We start from the raw sequence: 18,183 nt of genomic DNA on the forward strand, positions 1-18,183 counted from the left end.
CCTAACTTTCTATCTAGTCAGCAGAGAAGAAAATCCTATTTATTGGTGCAATTTAAATGTGATTGTTAGTTCTGAAAGGAGCTCTTTTAATTAATAATGTTCTTCTCTTTTCTGGATACATACTCTCTATTTAATAGAGATGGCTGCCAAGCTTTGACTTCTTTTGGCAACCGCAAATCTAATTAGCATTTCTGTTCCAAATAGAACCTTTTTATTTTAAATTTGCAAAAGGAACGTAGGAATTCTCCTTTTATTTGAGAGTTTTGTCTGCCTCAGCATCAACTACAATTTTTTTGCTCACAGTTGAGCGTTGCTATACTAACACCTGGTTGATAAATACATATAGTTGAGATTCTCTTACCAGCTCCTTGAAATAAAACAAATGCTGCCCTTACGCTTCTTTAGAAAGTAGAAATTTATTTTGTGATGAAGCTTAAACTATAAAAAGCTAGCAAATTAGATTAAACCAGTGATTTGTTGTCTGCCTAGCTTATCCAGTCCTTTTTAAGTGTAGAGGGAAATGGTTTTGTCTTAATCTGTTGTAAAAGTAAATGCTGTTCATTAAAAGAACACATAGCTCAAATAAGCTTAAGGAGTTGTATGGAGATGCTGTTATTTTTAACACAAATTGAATTGTCTTTCCATTCAGCAGCTGTGTGGAAAAATATGCAAGCGAGATAATGAATATGTCTGCATTATATGTCAAATTACACGGGCAAGAGATTTTTATGTGGTCACCTTATCAAGCACGGGAATAATGCACTTCTATTTTCCACTTGAGCATATCATCAGAAAAACTTTGGACTACCAAGGAGATTACTCTCCTGTTCTTGTAGGAAAATTTCCAAAAAAAGAAAAGCACCTTTTGTGGAATACATTGGCATTCTTTCAGTTAATTTGCCAACACATTGATAAAAACTATTCTTTTAGTTATACTTAAAGGGAATGGGAGGTGTAATTGAAAGTTGGATCTTAATTTTGTTCTATAAACTTGCAGCTGCTTTAGCTCTGACCTGAGTCTGACTTACCTGGTTTTGCTCAAGCACTAGAGCTGCTTGAGACCCTTTATTCTTTTGATGGTATTATGGTTTTGTTGCTGTGGTCATACAATCTATAAAATCTAGTTGCATGGCAGTTGCCCTTAATATTTTGTTTTTAAACTTACCTTCAACTCATAAGAGAGAAAACTTTTTAAAGTTGCAACTTGTGCTGCAATTTAGAAATACATGAGACTTGTTTACACTTTTGTAAATAACCATTCTGACAAACCGAGCATGATGTAGTCCACTTTTCCAACAGTATTAGACTTCTTGTATTTATAAGGAAAAACTGTCTAATGAAATGCAAGATGCGAATGTGATATGCCCGATGCTACTTCTATTTGTTTACTGTTGTCTCAAGGAGGTATAAATTCTAAGACTAAGTATATTCAGCTGTTCTAACAGCTGAAAATGCCATCTAATTCTGAGAGTGGTTTTGTTCACTAGAGATACTGTAATATTTGTCATATTCAGCATTTCAGTTGTATAATTTTCAGCATTTTGCTGTGAAATCTGCATAAAAACGAACTTGTTCAAAATTAGAGTGCATATTAATCAAATACTTCAGTACTGGATTTCTGTTTGTCTATTGAATTATGATTTTTTTACAGTGTATTTTCTTCAGTAAGGTAGGAACTGTCACAGCATAGCATATTTATGCAGTCCCAAAATAACTGCTGGTAGTGCCAATTCACAATGGATCCTGTTCATATCATTTGGGATACCTAAGTCTCTTTTTCAGCAGAAATATGGGGGGGGCACACACACATTATTTGATACCCTACTAGATCTTTAAATTTTATTCAGTTGTGTTTGCCTTGATTGGTATGAGTGTGTAAAGCTGCTGGTAATTAAAAAGTCACCTAGACATACTAAAGGTTTGCTCCAGGCAAATTTGATACTAGACTGCTGCTTTTTCTTCAGAAACATCTGCTTGTGATAGGCACTTGAGGAATCTTGTGGCCCACCCATTGCCTAGCTGTTTTTTAGTACAATAACTTTGTTATATCATTATGTTTCTATGTGCTATTTTATGTATTATTTATTTAAGTATTTATTTATTATTTATGTATTTTATGTATTGATATGTTGGATGTTGTAGGCAGAACTATTGTAAGCATTTGAAGGTCTGGAGCTTACATCATTAAGCAAGTGAGAGAAAATATACTGGAGACGTCAGACCACTGTGGGACTTTGCTTAAAACTCAATAGTTATAAATGGCTAAGTAAAGTAGATTTAGGTTCTCCTCCTTCATGTAGTTGTTGCTTACTTTAGTAAATGTTATGATATTGTCATGGTCCAATTGATGTAGTAGGCTAAGCTTTGAGGAAACCAAGTACTTTTGTAAGTGTGAAGAGCACTGAAGTGATCGTGGGATCAGGTCACTTTCTGTGCAAAGCTCCTACATTTAATCTTTACTCTTTTTCTTTTTTCTAGTTATGTTGTATAAGTAGACTCAGAAAAATACTGTCACTGTCTCACTATTAGAATTTCTTAGTGCATGGAAATGCAATCTTTAAAATATGCTGTAATGTCTTTTTGTAAAGTACTGTCCTAAAAACCAGAAATCTAAGTTTTTAGTATCTCTGTATTCCAGTTCTGTTGAAGAGTGGATTGCTGTGTTAGAGTATCAGTACAACTTGACGAGACATGCTTTTCTTTTTATTTTGGAAGGACTTGGTAAATATTGAGATGTTTTTGACTGCTAAAGAAGTGGAAGAGTCATTGGAAAGACAAGAGACTATGACTTGCTTGGCTTGGTGTCATGATAACAAATCCAGGCTCAGAAAAATGAAGGTATGAAAATGTAACATGTTTGTTTTGCTTCAATTGTTTTCTAAATGTTTTCTAAACTACGTAGATATTTGATGTGGTCAGTTTGGTTTAAATTATAGGTCTTGAATGAGGCCTTGTATAATACTAAGGACAGTAAGTACAACACTGTCCTTTGAGAAGGTGTAGGTAGTTGGAGCTAAACTAGCTCACGCAAATGCCCAACCTGAAACTGAGTGATAGGTCATCTTATGGATGCAAGTGTTGTCTGGACAAATTATGCTCAAATAAAATAATAATATTCAGTTGGTTTTAGTGTGATTTACAAATGTCTAAATGCAGAAGTATGTAGTGTCTTGGCGCATGTGAACTTACATCTATAACTCTCTGCATCCTGCTGAGAATATAACTCAGTTTATATATGAAGGTATCCGAAGACTGAGATTAATTGGTAAACCGATGTCCTCAGACTTAACACAGAGACGTTTCATACAGGTTTTTGTACTAGTGTTTTTAAAGTGTTGTATATAAGAAAACAAAACTTGAGTAAAGAACTAATTTTCTGTTACAAACTACTATTGAAGTGTTTTTTTCAAAAACAAAAGCCAAGTCTAATTGAGTAATAAACACAGTAAGTCTTTTACCACCATTGAATACCATGACCGGAACATGCTGTATGCTTGTTCCTATGCAGTTGGTTTAAATTTCCTTGTCTCTTAAATTCTGCATTTCAAAATATGCTGTAATCTTTTATAGGGCTTGCAGAAATCTGTTTTTAACTTATATTAACCAAAATCCCTGCCTCCCTCAAAGATGTTTGTGTCTTATTTTTTAAACTAAGCGCTTTCTTTAACCAAAAATGTTTGAGTGCACTTATTGATAAGCAAAGAGTGACGTTCTCTGTCACTCAGGGGCGCCAAAATGAGAATGAACCGAAGATGGGACGCAAAAGTAAATCGGACAGTGATTACTCTAAAGAAAATGATGATCTTGTTATGGAAACCATTAAAGGAAAACCAGAATTGGTATGTAAACACTTGCATAATTATACTGCTAAAAAAATCCCCCTTGTGTAATCTTAATATGTTAAGTGATATAAGAAATGAAATCTGAACGTCTTATTACTTCATCACCAATCTTCAACAAACAATAAACAAGGAAAAATCTTCCCCATCCCTCTTTTTGGAAAACAAAAGCAACAAAAAAATCTATTTCTGCAAGCCCTAGTCTTTTTTTTTTTTTTTAACAAACAAAAAACAAAGCTAAGGCTGTGAGAGATCAGAGTTGGAAGAAAAGAAATCACTATGCTTATTGAAACACAAATAAACATTTCTTCTGTTTCTGGTTGCTTAGCTACTCATCAATGTTAATGTTCTAAAATCCCAGCCACCACCTTAACGCAAGCCTAATCAAAAAATTAAACTGTGTTGGCCTGGGAAAGCACATGGTCCTATAGCATTTACAGATGTGAGCTATCTAAACTCTTGTCAACAGCTGCTATGGAATTGTTTGAAGGTATACAAAATTGAAACGTATGTATCATCGGATTGTCTAGGGCTCTCTTCTAGTTACATTTGTCTGCAGAACCCATACAGCCAGTGGCTTGCAGCTTACTTGAAGATTCATAAAAACAAAACGCAAACTCTGAAGATTGTTTTTGGGATATAGGTTTTTTGCTATTGAAACATTTTAATGAAGTACTAAGCTCTAGGTTTTAGTATCATTAACAAATAAAAAGCCTGATCATTTTTTTAGTAGAAATTAACTCAGCTAAAATTCTAAATGAGGGGGTTGTGTTGATTGGAATAACAGGATATTTTAAAATAGTCCTATTTGAAAATTTCAAATAAAGTAGAGAAGAAATTGTTATTCTCTGCTAAACATGGGCTTGAGTACAAAAAAATGCATAGTTGGAAAAAATTCATTTTCTGTTCCTTAAAGAAGTATACATAAAGTATGACACAGTGCATCATTTTTATGTTCAAATGGCTTACATTTTAAATCTTAAAATAAGCAGTTACTGCAATGTGTGCATTAGTCACCCCAGGCAGTTAACTGGTACAAATTTGGAGTTGCTCAAATTCCTACTGAAGTCACTGAAGAATTTTGATATTATTGTGCTGATGGACAATAAACAAAAGGCAACTATTCACTAGAAGCATGGGGGAAGAAAAAAACCATTTGCCAAATGGAGCAGGGTAACTCAAGGAACACAGTTCTCTTCAAGATTCAAAGGACTTTGGGTTTTTGTTGTTTTCTTGAGGTAATAAAACAGTTGACTGTGTCCCTATAAAGAAGCATAGTGACTTGTTCTTTTATGGGGGGAGAATCTTTTTCTTTTTAATTCCACATATTCGAAGTTTTTTTATAGATTTTGTGAACTGGTGATGGAATTTGATTTAAAGGGACACTGTCAACTTCATTAGGCTTCAAATTTTACCTTTTTCCAAAAACAGGTAAATGCCACTTGGTTTTCTTGTTTGAGACTTGTTTCCAGCATGGCTTTTAGATGTTTGACAAGAAGAGCGGGATAGAAGTTTGAAGAAAGGGAGGGAGGGAGGGGATTGCAGCAACTTAGTCTGTGCTGGTTTTTATTAATATTGGGGATTTCCAAAATAGCGTTCAAATACTTATTTCTTCCTTGCAGTCTTCTGGGTAGACCTCTCTTGTCTAAATTACTGCGTAGCCCCAAACTTTGGTTGAATCTACTGCTTTAAGTTGTAAGAAAGTACAAAGAAACCACCTGTTACTCTCACTTGCATCCCAGGTAATGATGCTTTCTGTCAGTAGGGAAAAGTTCATCCCTGCTAAATACTGCAGTTTTGAAGGAGGCAAGAGGAGGAGGGTTTTGTTTGCTTTTAGGGAATTCTGTGCTGATGTCTTTTCCATAAAGTCAGCATTTCAACTTTTTTTGCATGAATGCCTAAAAGCAAGCAAACAAGGTTGCATGTTATTAACACTTTCTTTTTTGTTGTGCACATGTAGTACTTAACATACTGTGCAATGCAGTTTTGGCACCATCTAAAACCCTGTCTTGTCTTTAATCTCAGAGCTGTCTGGAGTTCAGCCTAAGGATTCAGGAGTTCATTGAACTCATTCGACAGAACAAGAGACTGGATGCTGTGAGGTATGAAATTAGGATGCTTACCAAACAATTTTTTTTAACAAGATGGTATTATACTACATTAGAAACGTGACTGTTGCAGCACCCAGAAGACCCACTGCTGTAAGGGATCTTGCTAGTGTTGTGGTCAGTCTTTGGATTTTAGCAGGGGTTGAACATTGTTGTTGTTTGGCCTTTTTTTAAAGGCAAGGTGTCGTTCCACAGATGCACCTTTTCCAAAAATTAATATTGTTGCTGAAACTCTGCATCTTCTTACTCTTCAAAATCAAGGTTTAGAAAATTAAGCTGTTTTATAAAACAATTGTATTTTCTTGTGGCATACAAAGTAATGAAGATATTTACCCTGTTTTACTATCTTCATTAAACTTTTTGTTCTACAAGTTATGCTTTTGGCCAGGTTCACTTTTTGTATTGAATGGGTTATTTGGAGTTCTGTATTGTCATGTTTGGGAGAATAACAAGCTACACATTATGCTACCCCCACTCCCTTCCCCAGGCCCCAAATGAAGAAACCAACTCAATATCCATTTTCACCTCTTTTGAACTAGTTCAGTGGGGACTACTTTGAGAAGAATGTAACGCTGTGCCCAAGGTGGTATGAATCAGTAGGAGAACTAGAGTCAGACCTAATCGCTGCCTGACTTCAACCACAAAAGTCTTTCTCGCAGTGCTTCAGCAACATGAAGCACTTCACGCTTTTAAATTAGCATGGTGGAATAATGTTCCACGGTAACACAGGAAACCAGTTCTGCTGAAATGAGTGGAATTTTGATACTGGGACTATAAAATGTATTGATGATTCTGATAAGCAGTGATCTTGCCAGCTCCACAAAGTATAATGCAGGCAGCAGAGCTGCTGGAGCTTACACATGGACAAGAGAGAGGAACTCACAGCCGGTTCTGTTTTGTAAGGATATTTAAACCTAGGGAGAGATGACAAGTTTTATGGCTAGACTTGAAGCTTTGCTGATACATGCCGTTGATAACGCTGTTGCCATTTAACATTTCTGACAAGTTTTATGTTAAGTAAGTGGCAAGTCTTACTGCCTTTAAAGCCATACTAGGTAATCCAGAAATTGAAACCAGCAGGAGGTTTGTATTTGCAGCAAAGCAGCTTTTTGGTCAGAGAAGCACAGTTACAGAAAAGGTTGAAAAGTATAAGCATAAGTAACATAAGCAACATAAGCACAGACTGAAGGCATTCTAGTGCATTCCCAAGTTTTAGATGTAGAAATTCTTCTGCAGGGCAAACCACATCACATAACTTTTCTTGAACAGGATGAGTGAGCAAGACTTAGTTGTGTAAAAACAAGAATAAAGGAAAAGGTGGTGCAAGTATGTGGAGAAGCCAGTCTAATACTAACACCACCCTACAATTACCTTAAGTTTTAGGGTTATTTCTCGTTGATATTTCTAATTTGATTCAAATGTTTTGCTTGCTTTGAGCTAACTCATATCATTCCTACTTGCACCTAAATCAACATTGTTGTGGTCCCAGCAATGCAAATAACTCCAGCAGTGATAAACTCCAGATAATTTTAATGTTAATAATGGAAAAAAAAATGAACCACAAACCACCTATATGCTGTCCCTGGATGTATTTAAGGGTTGTGTAGATACAGTGCTTAGGGACATGGTGTAGTGGTGGGCTTGTCAGTGTTAGGTTGATGATTGGACTAGATGATCTTACAGGTCTTTTCCAGTCTAGGAGATTCTGTGATTTAGATGTGTGCACTTAGACTTTGATAGAGTTTTAAAACTAAGGAATTTTCAGGTACTTATGAAAAGGATGAAAGACCCTCAACTACATTATCTGTCTTCTGAAGCCCTTGATGTTCTTTATATCCAACTAATACTGTGGCTTTATGCCTTTAGCTTTATTCTCTGCTAGGTTTGCTTCTTTGCCAAATGTGCAGTCATGCATCTTAACAATGCGTAGTCCATGCTCTAAAAACTATTTTCTTTGAATTGCAACTTTCTTATGTAGCTTGGAAACCAGAAGGCGGGCATAGAGCTGAAATAAGGAGATAGGCTGAGAACTGGGACGAAGTAGATAAAGTCATACTGTATTGTATTGTTGTTACTGGATATTTGTTTCCCTCTGATTCCTTCTCCACATCAGAGCTGGTAAAATTTGCAAGTTGTCAACGCTCAAGAGGACTCTGCACTCTTCATGTGGAATAACTTGTACTATCATAGCCTCTGAGGTGTAAAGCTTACTGCTCCTATTTGCATTGCAATAACCATCCATATTGAATGTTGTTAGGGGTGAAGTGTGTATATTCTGTATACCTATTGAAATTCAGGGTTGACGAATATTTTATACTTGCAATTACAACTTACCAGTCATAAAAATGCTGCTTTAACTTCATAACTTCTTGTAAAAGAAAAAGGAGCTACAGAAGTCCTTCTGTATCTTAATTCACTCCTTTTTAACAGGATGAGTTTTCATAATTTTGTACGCTCGGTTCAACATCTCAACACTTTCCTTTAATGTGGCTTAAAGAATGTTAGTTTTCACTATTTCATTCTACTTTGCTTCAAAATAAATATGCAATGAATAAGGGAATATAGTTTGGGAAGGTGTAGCATAAATCTTATGGCTTCTAGCAAACTGTTGCAACTTGGGTTTTTATTAGCTTGCTTCTGTTAAGTGCCTGCAGCACAATTCTTTCAGTATTGTGTCCATGGTGCAATAAATAGGTCAGGCATCCATTAGAAAGCAGAGAAAGAGGCTGTTTACCAAGTAGTTTCCTGTATGAGTGGAACTCGGAGAACTGACATTTTGTTGAAACGCAGCTGGTGTTTAAATAAGTTTGAAAGCTTTGCTTACTGCCTGCTGAGAACTTCTAAAGTGACATATTGCTTTTAGGTTAAAATTGATGTGAGCTCTAAAATTATACATCTTATTAAATAAAAGTTTGAATTTCTGTAGCTTTGTAGAATATGAGTGCAAACGGACTTTCCTCTAAGGTACTTTATCAGAGTAATCTTGGAAGTGCAAGTTTCAAGAATGTACTAATTCTTGAATACAAAGAGTAAATCTCTTAAGTGTAACTACATCACAAAGGTTTTTTTGCCTAGTATCATTAGCCTTTAACTCCCACAGCCTCTTTAGCTTTTTCTGTAAAGCTCATACCTATTACAGTAACAATGAATGACAGATGACACTAATTTCACACTTTTGGGGCTCTCACTAACTTCATTCTGGGAAATTTGACAGCATTCTGCTACTTTGCTCTTACAGGAATGCTAGAGTTCTTACGAAAAGCTTAACAAAACACTCTGTGTGCTTCTTGTTCTTGGGATATAAAGGACAAAAAGTAAATAAAAACAGCTGATGCGCAGTTAGGAGAAGGTAGCCAGGGTATTCATTTTAGCAAACTTCTCTCCTACAAAGGTGAATAAATAGTTTCCTTTTATTTTTATTATGGGGTGGGGTTGAACAGGTGTATAAAAATAATAAAACTTTGGAGTGCTCTGAGTATAAATTTTGCTAGTAGTTATAATGGTCTCTCCCTCATGCGCACATAGTAATTTAGCTTAACCAGTACATCTGAATTTTTTGCTTTGCCTAAGCTTTCTTTTAAATAGCTATCGCTTCCATCTGCAGCTTTGCACTAGTACTAATTTTAGCTTTCTTCCAGTATGTCCAGGCTGCCTGGTCCCTTCTCTCAGGCTATGAGTTTTGCACTTCGGCTCTCATAACAGTAATCACCTGGGGAACAATATTTACATTCCTGAATTGCTTACCCAAAATAGGAAGTTGGGTGGAAACAGTCTGTCCTACATAACTTCCATTGCTTCCTGGTTTGGGTGGGAGAGGAAGTAGGAGTACTGAAACGCTGCTGAAGAGACTGTTCTCATGGTATCGATGACCTAAGTGTAGTTAGTGGAACACAGAATTGGGAAAAAAAAAAACCCAAACTTATCTAGATTTTATTTTTTAATTCAGCCCATGAAATGGGTAATTGGAAAAAAACCAACTGTATATTCCTAAAAGTAATTTGTAACTTTAAATAGATTTTAACAAGACTCTTTAAAGGTTAAAAAGACCAAATGCTTACCAGAGTACTTCAGAGATGACTTGCTGTCTTCTCCCTAATGCAAACTGTGGAGAAAATACAGCATAGGGGAGACTTTTCTACGATTATACAATGCCGGAAATTCAGTATAGTGCTGATTCTATACTCAGTCTACTATGCAACATCTGTGTACCACTGAAAACGGGAGCTTTTAGCAGAAATGCTGAACTAATCATCCAGTTTAAAGACTGGAGTGTTTTCCTGCACACTTTAACTTGAAAATTTACGATCTCGGGAAGACTAGATAGGAGAGGTTTTCATACTGAGTTTTAAAGTAGTTTAATATCCTTATAATCTGATAATAATTCTTTGGTTTCTCTATATTAATTTCCTGAAAAATATTAAAGTTTCTACTTTTGCTTTAAATGTGTCTCTGGTAATTCTGTCACTTCTTTCAAATATCTGAGTCTTCAGTCTTGTGTATACCTCTTACAATCAGTATGTGTTAAAGTACAAAAACTTGTACTGAAGTTCTTAATTTTTTTATTTCCCTGGCAAAAAAATTTGCTCTTAACGAGGTGTCTTCTTCTACATTACCTTGCAATTTCTTGTAGTCTGCACAGAAAACGATATTGCCTTCTAGCCTATTAAAAAAAAAAAAATTATTCAAAAGTAACCATTCTCTCAAGTGTCAGTATAAACAAGGTAGATATTTGAACACTCTTGATATTTAATGGTTTGGAATAGCTGATTATCAGACTGCATTTATCTCACTTGTAAGTGTATACCGAAGGAGTAAGTGTGATACATTGAGCTTGCATAAGCAGAGACATTTCTTCTAATAATCATGGATCTGTCATTCTAGATGTAGGTGAGGTAAGACTTCATGCTACAGTAAGAAGTTCTGGTTTCTAAGAAATTGCAATATAAAATTGCTAGTTCTTTAAGTCATTCTTGCATTCACATTTGCAGGATGTATTTTTTTCAAGCCCTTTAAATGCATCACCTTTTGGAGTTCATTAAGAGCAGAATTTAGAGGTTTTCTCTGAGATCTAACATAATTATGTAAATTTACTTGATTTAGATGTAAATTTACTTGATTTAGAAACAAGGCTATCTAATAAAGGTATAAATTGTGTATTCCAGGCATGCAAGAAAGCATTTCAGTCAGGCTGAGGGAAGCCAGCTGGATGAGGTTCGACAAGTGATGGGAATGTTGGCCTTTCCTTCAGACACTCATATCTCCCCCTATAAGGTAACGTTATGTTTGAAATTCAGCGGTACAGCAGAATGATAAAATACATGTTGCAGTTTTTTTTCCTTACAGGAAAATGCATTGATAATCTGAAGATCAAACGTTGTTCTAATTTTACTTCCTAAAACCCACCTTTATAATAGCCCTTAATTTTAATAACCAGTCCTTGCCTGTACATTAATCCAGGTAGTATTTCTATTGTTGCAGTTGGATCTTAACAGTAAGAGACAGGTTCACACTGAGCTAGGCTTACCAGAAACCCACCACTAAATATCTGTGGGACTGGAAGCATGCTATGGAAATACACAGCAAGAGGCAGAAGATGGGGAAGTACGAAGAAAAAAATAAGATAGTTTTGTTCAACATAGGCTGTGGCCTTAGTAGACTAGCACCAGTTCTTAATTCTACTCCTCAAATTACTGTTCTTGTGGTGGTTGGGATGAAGAAAGGAAAGATGATTGAATGACCTGAAAGCAGTAGTTTTGATGCTTCAAAGTAAGTGTTCATTTATTTGGATTATACAAATTAATGTAGATATTAATATCTACATCTAAATTTGTATCAAGCAAAATTCATAGGTAGTTACCGTTTCTACAGATTGTGACTTTGTTCTGTGGTCATGTGCTAATTCACTTTTTTAATTTGGCGTTGGAGGCAGAAGGTAGACAAGAGTTGAGCTGGCAAAGCAAGACAAGAATCCTGTGAAATGCCAAGCTGATATGTGGCAATGCCAGTCTAAGCATGTTTTTTAAACAGTTGATGATGAAAACAGTGGTTTAACAAAACAAACACACACACAAACACCAACAACCCACAGCATTACTGTGAATTTCTTTGCTAATCCTGCAGTCCTAGAAGGGTCCTGGCATTTTGGATTCTACGTTTGATATGAGTTAGAGCATAAATGATAGATGTGTTAGAAGACTGGGTGTACGACAGAGCTTATTATTGTTTTAGTAGTTAGAAATAGGCAAGAAATAAAACTCCTGTATTTTGTTCTAAGGCCTAGTTTGGATGGAATGTTTCAATGATGGAGAGTGAGGAGAAAAACTTGTATTGTTTCACATACAACCACACAATTGGAACAAATTCCCTACTACTTTTTATGGATCTGACTTAAAACATTCTAGTTTATGGAAGTTCTGTTTTGGGTCCTCTAGATCAACAGAGTCGTAGAGTGCATGCTTGTTTGGAGATACCTTTAATATGTTGACTCAGAGGTCTATGCATAAATGGATTCTTAAAATGGTTTTAAGTAAAATTACTTTTAAATCTGTGAGAAAGTTTGTCAGATCATAGTATCTCTAATCAAATGATTTTTATTAATCCAAGGGAAGAAGCATCTTCTATAACAAATGAATAGAACTTTCTCCAGCTTTTCCTGTCTTTAAGGAAAATGTACTTAATGTTGTGGCAAAAGAAGCTACTTTCTTTTGATGTCCTTTGAACAAGCTTGTGTAACTGTGGCTGGAATTATTCCAGCTGGACTAAATGTCCAACTGGGCATTTAGTAAGCTGCTACTTTTGTGTCCCATCACCTAGGCCATTAATCATAGGCTTTTCTTAATCATTAGTGGTACTTTATCTCTTTATTATGGAACTGTTTTTGGAACTCTGTCACATCTTCTCAAGAATTGCCTTAAGGTCAGAACAAAAGCTTCATCCTGGAACTCAGGGAACATTCTGGCCTTAGATGGGGCAGGTGATGGAGCAGACAGACATGCAGTCTGGTGGCAGTAACAGTGCTTTTTGCTTTAGTTAAGGCAAGATACGTGTTTGTATTTACTTTTGCTCCCATCTGTATAGGTTCCCTGCCTCAGTTCTGCTTGTTGGTTTGGAGCACTTACAAGTCAGACAAGTATTGCTTATGTCCAGGATTCTTTCCTGTGTGTTTGCCTGTGAATCTTTCTGCCTCTTCCTCCTGTGTATTCTTCTGTCTTTTTTGCTGGTTTTTCTTCAACCATAGGCCCACAGTTGATCCAACTGTTTCTGCTGTAAGACTTTTTCCTTTTCTCTTGTCTTAGTATTCCTGGTGGCTTTTTTGAGTCTCTTGAAATCCATCACTTATGCTTGCGCCCTTTTTTAGCTTGTGCGTAATTCCACTTTGTAAAAGCTTGTCACAAAAACATACCGGGATTCGTTTGAGAGCTGCATCTCTTCCCTCCCTCATCCAAAGATGTTCCCAGTTTGATGGGAGCTATTAAAACTCCGTTGATCCTGTCTCCAATCCAGCAGTCATTTTGTCTGTGTTCATGGAGATGTGAAACTTCATAATCTCAGCTAAGATTTACTAGTTGTACATAAACCTCTTCTCCCCACTGTTCAAGTAATCAGTTTTTGGTTAGAGAGAAGGGATGGAGAAATAATTCTGCACTTAGACAACTGCTATCAATATGCAGTTTAGCTCTTCTTTAAAATATTGGCCTCTGATAATTCTACAAGGTATTTCCCAAATTTATCAGAACCATAGTTCTGATAACATGTAATTTAAGATAATGATGCAAATTTCTTCATAAAACACTAAAAAATAAAAAAAATTACTGTGGTACCATTAAATCGTTTGGATAAAAGTTCTCAGGCCAGTCTGATCTTCTTGTAGCCTGTATCCTGGAATTCCCCCACTCCAAAGAAAGGTAATGCTGGAGTCCCTCTTTCTCTGGTGTTTTGACTTGAATGAACAGGGAACTGAGGAGAGGCAGAGTGGGCCAGAGAGGTATGGAGTAAGGCATAAAGAGTAGTGTCTACTTCATGGTAAAGCCACTGCCTAGTAATTTTTGTATAACGTGTTTTGAATTTGATGGTGCTACTCTGTGTATGGTCTGTTACTAAGTCTTTCATTTTCTATAAAAGCCTGTTTTATAAACTAAACAATATACTAAAATATGTTATTGTTTCTTCTAGTTGCCTCAAAGTGTAGCATGCACAGTTGATAATATGGACTTATTTCTAAAATAAGTAGTCATTTGTCACTTCTCAAGACCAAAATACAAAGGAGAAGGTGTGCTAACAAAAGAAAAGATTAGGTCTTTGTCTGTATACTTAACATAACAAGTTTATTTTCAAAGGGTTTTCGCTTCTTACATGACTCTCTCACAGCATTACTTTTAGGGTTCAATATATCCTTGACCTGTGGATTTAGTTCTTGCATCCGTGGAAAAAAAAAAAAATCCCTACTTTAACTACTGTTCCCTGTGTTTTAGGTAATGCACAGCATTACAATATATATTAAAGCATTTTATCTTTAAATGCATAGCTTACCTAAGCTTTCTCTAGCCTGTGGTTGTGCCAGCTCTTCAAATTAAAACCTTTTTACAAAATTCTGTAAATATTATGTATTATAAAGAGGTATCAGCAGAATTAGCTTGACTCGAGGTAAAAAAAATGCTTCTGTCTTTTTGATGTTAATGGTTCAGAGGATATAGAGCAAACATCCCACAACACTAATGTTCTTCATAAGTAGGCCAGCATTCTAGAAAACTAAATGCAAGAAATAGCCTTACCAGGATTTACATACCTTAATTAGAACATTTGGTAGATGACGGAGGGAGATTGAATATTGTTATGCCAGCTATTTTAAGTGATGCTTGATTTAAATCGCATTTCTAGTAAAGTAGTGTCAAAAGGTACTTTCTAAACAAGTACATTCGTACTATGCATTAGCGTGTATACTTCTACGTTGTGATGGATTCAGTCTAGTGAGTTTTGCACAATTTACCACTCCCAGGCTTTTCCCCCCCGGGACAATTAGATTGAAAACAACTTATAGTTGTGTTGTTTTTTAACAGGATCTCTTGGACCCTGCTCGATGGAGAATGCTGATCCAACAGTTTAGATATGATAACTACAGACTACATCAGCTGGGAAACAATTCTGTTTTTACTATAACACTCCAGGCAGGCCTTTCAGCTATAAAAACACCGTATCCTTTAATGCAAATACTACTGTCGAGTGCAAAAAAGCATTGTGTTTTTTTTCAGTCTGTGGATGCTTTCCAGAGAGCTCAAAGAGAGTAGTATGACACTTGAATATTTTTGCTCATCAGTTGTTTAAATGGAGTATGAATTGATCCCTCTATTAAATTAAGGGGAGATCATAATAAATGGTGTTATGGTTTAAAAAAAATAAAATCCAACAAACAAGCCCAAACCAAAACTTTAAGGTGAAATCTACATTGTGTTTGCATACTAGGCTATCTTTCTGTGTCTTAAATTAGTAAATATATCTGCAAAAGTTAGTGAGCTGGGTCATAATCATTATTTTTCAAGCACTTACACACAAATTTACCCTGTCTGGTTTTATGTGAGTATTCAAATATATCCTGCATCTTTTGAAACTTGGTTGGATTTGCTATACACGCTATGGTGTATTAGAGAAGGACTGGTGCTACTAAAGTGTTCTACATCGGAAACTTTACCTACAGAGGGTGCCACACACTTGTTGCTCACTCTTGTTACTCGAAACAAAGCAAGCACTTGATTCTTATATGTACACATTAAACTCGAATTAAATGGCCCTGTACATTCTATAACCTAGGCTGTATTTGCACAGTTTGCTATCTTTTTTTTTTTGCAATATATGTCATTAACTAATTGTTGTTGCATTCTGTGGTGGTTTTTCCTTAACTTGCTGTTAAACAGACAGTGTTACAAAGAGGATGGGAGCTCAAAAAACCCAGACTGCCCTGTGTGTAGCAAATCCCTGAACAAGCTGGCTCAGCCTCTGCCTATGGCACATTGTGCCAACTCCCGACTAGTCTGCAAGATTTCGGGGGATGTAATGAACGAAAATAATCCTCCTATGATGTTACCAAATGGATATGTCTATGGATACAATGTAAGTGTTGAAATCAATGACTTACTGAAGTCGAAAACAGCAGTGGGTGTAAAACTTTCTATATCAAAATAAAAGCTTATAAACTCAGTCAGAAAGCTAGAAGTATCTTCTATATTAACAGAAGCAAAGTAACTTCTTGCAGTAATTTTTAAAGGACTGTATATTTATGCGATTAAATTGATCTTTTAAGAAGCTAGAGTCTGATTGAATATATGAATTTATAACAAAGTTTATTTACTAAACAGTTAAATAATGCTTTTAGTTACTGTTATGAATGTTATCTTTTGATTTCACTCTTTTTCAGTCTCTGCTTTCTATTCGTCAAGATGACAAAGTAATTTGCCCAAGAACCAAAGAAGTCTTCAACTTCTCACAAGCTGAGAAAGTCTACATCATGTAGGTCCATAAAACACATGATGAAGTGCCGCTGGAATTTTGACACAGTGTATATTGGCATACCCTGTAAAGGGGGGGGCCTTAATGTGTGGCAAAGAAGCAAAACCTGCCACCTTGGGGAACAGACCTGTCGGTGGCATTATTGTTTCTTGCGACCAAAGATCAATGAGCAACAATAAACACTCTTTAAAAAAAAAAAAAAAAGAGAGAGAGGAATTATGACTTAAGTTTGTACTTGAATAAAAACAAAAACAAATTTTGATTGTTAAGGTTTTGTAACATAAGGTCAAAAATTGGACTCTTCTCAAAAGTACTCTCATCTTCTAAAGGATAACTTTCTTTAAAGATGGACACTTGCACTGGGGGAAAAGTTACAACAGATTTGAAATTAAATCCATTTTTTTCCCCTCTTTTTCACAATTGTCCAAGACCCTTTTGTTATCAAAGATTTCAGTACTACCAATATGTTCTCCTTTAAGCTCCTCTTTGCCTTCTTTATGATCCTCTCGTGAAGTAATCCTGAACATGAATTACGTAACTTATTTCTGTGGGAAGATATTAATGTCTTTGACACAAGACTGGCTTCTCTGGAGGATCAACTAGGGACTGGTTTGAAGGAGTATGAAGTCTTTTTCCAAACCCAAATATTTTAAGGAGGTTGCATAAGTATCAAGAGGAACTGAGAACATTTCAGGCAAAATCCAATGCTTGTTTAAATGTTCTTTTTCCAGTCTACCATAGTGTTAAAGTCCTTCTAAAGTTATTAGTTACGTGCATAGGGTTCAATATGAAATCATTAGTGCTACTGCCTTATTTCTTGCTTTGAGAATGTACTCACATGAAAATGAGCTGGTATTCTTAAGTGTTGGGCGAAGTTTCTGAAGATGCCTTGCAGGATGATTACATAATTTTAGGGTCTAAATAGTATTCATTACTGAAACTAATAGTTCAATTTTAACAACTACAGAACACATCCTTATGACTTTTCAAAAGAATTAAACCATTGTAGTTTAAACAAAACCATATTGTAGAGGTTTGTATTTAGCGCTTATTTTTGCATGTTGATGTTGATTAGCTAATAAAAGATTGTAAATGTAAAACATGTTAATAAAAATTGTTTTCCATTTCTTGATTATATAAGATTAGAAAGCTGCTTTGTATTTAAATGTAAAAAAAATTAACTCTTTTATAAGGGTCTGTCTTAAAAGGAGTGCAACTAACAAGTTGTGGTTTTTTTAGTGTTCTGCAAGATTTAAAAAACAAACAAAAAAGCCCAAGAAAAAACATAAAACAAACCCAAAACAAAAAACCAGCCAAAATACCACACAACTGTAAGTGTTGTTCTTTAGGCTCCAAAATCAGAGTATCTCAGGCAAATAACTATTTTGATTGAGACTTTTCATATACGAACAGTACACTCCGATCTACATTCCTGTCTTTTTTTTTTTTGTCACTTTCTAGAAGACTGCCTAATGTCCTAGAGACTTTCTCTTAATATAATTTTGTGGGAGATGTTAGGTGTGAGGTTTTGATGTGTGACTGATTACTTTAAAGAATGCTAACAAAGCATAGTGGAGGGACCACAACTTCTGTTCAACACTTAGGTAAACTGAATGTACCAGCCACTCTGAAACTGTAAATACAGTGGGATTTCCAGTGAGGTATAGCTGAAAAGGTTCCATTTTCAGTAAGCATACATCATTTGTTGATGCTTGGGAACAGGTATATGTGGAACA

At 35.6% G+C, this 18,183-nt stretch overlaps 1 protein-coding gene across 3 annotated transcripts in view; it reads left to right on the forward strand.

The window, feature by feature from the left end:
* The window catches only part of MAEA (macrophage erythroblast attacher), a 45,476-nt gene extending 27,921 nt beyond the window's left edge, over positions 1-17,555 (forward strand). For 2 of the 3 annotated variants that reach the window (XM_009882528.1, XM_009882531.1), the window contains 6 exons: positions 2,716-2,838; positions 5,865-5,941; positions 11,110-11,218; positions 15,004-15,137; positions 15,856-16,051; positions 16,356-17,555. In XM_009882528.1, coding sequence (XP_009880830.1) covers positions 2,716-2,838; positions 5,865-5,941; positions 11,110-11,218; positions 15,004-15,137; positions 15,856-16,051; positions 16,356-16,451 — 735 coding nt within the window. In that variant the 3' untranslated portion in view covers positions 16,452-17,555. The remainder of the gene's footprint in view (positions 1-2,715; positions 2,839-5,864; positions 5,942-11,109; positions 11,219-15,003; positions 15,138-15,855; positions 16,052-16,355) is intronic. The other variant, XM_009882530.1, reaches the window with a different exon arrangement.
* The last annotated feature ends 628 nt before the right edge of the window (positions 17,556-18,183 follow it).

This window comes from Charadrius vociferus, unplaced genomic scaffold, assembly GCF_000708025.1.
Source record: "Charadrius vociferus isolate BGI_N301 unplaced genomic scaffold, ASM70802v2 scaffold213, whole genome shotgun sequence".
Classification (NCBI taxonomy): domain Eukaryota; kingdom Metazoa; phylum Chordata; class Aves; order Charadriiformes; family Charadriidae; genus Charadrius; species Charadrius vociferus.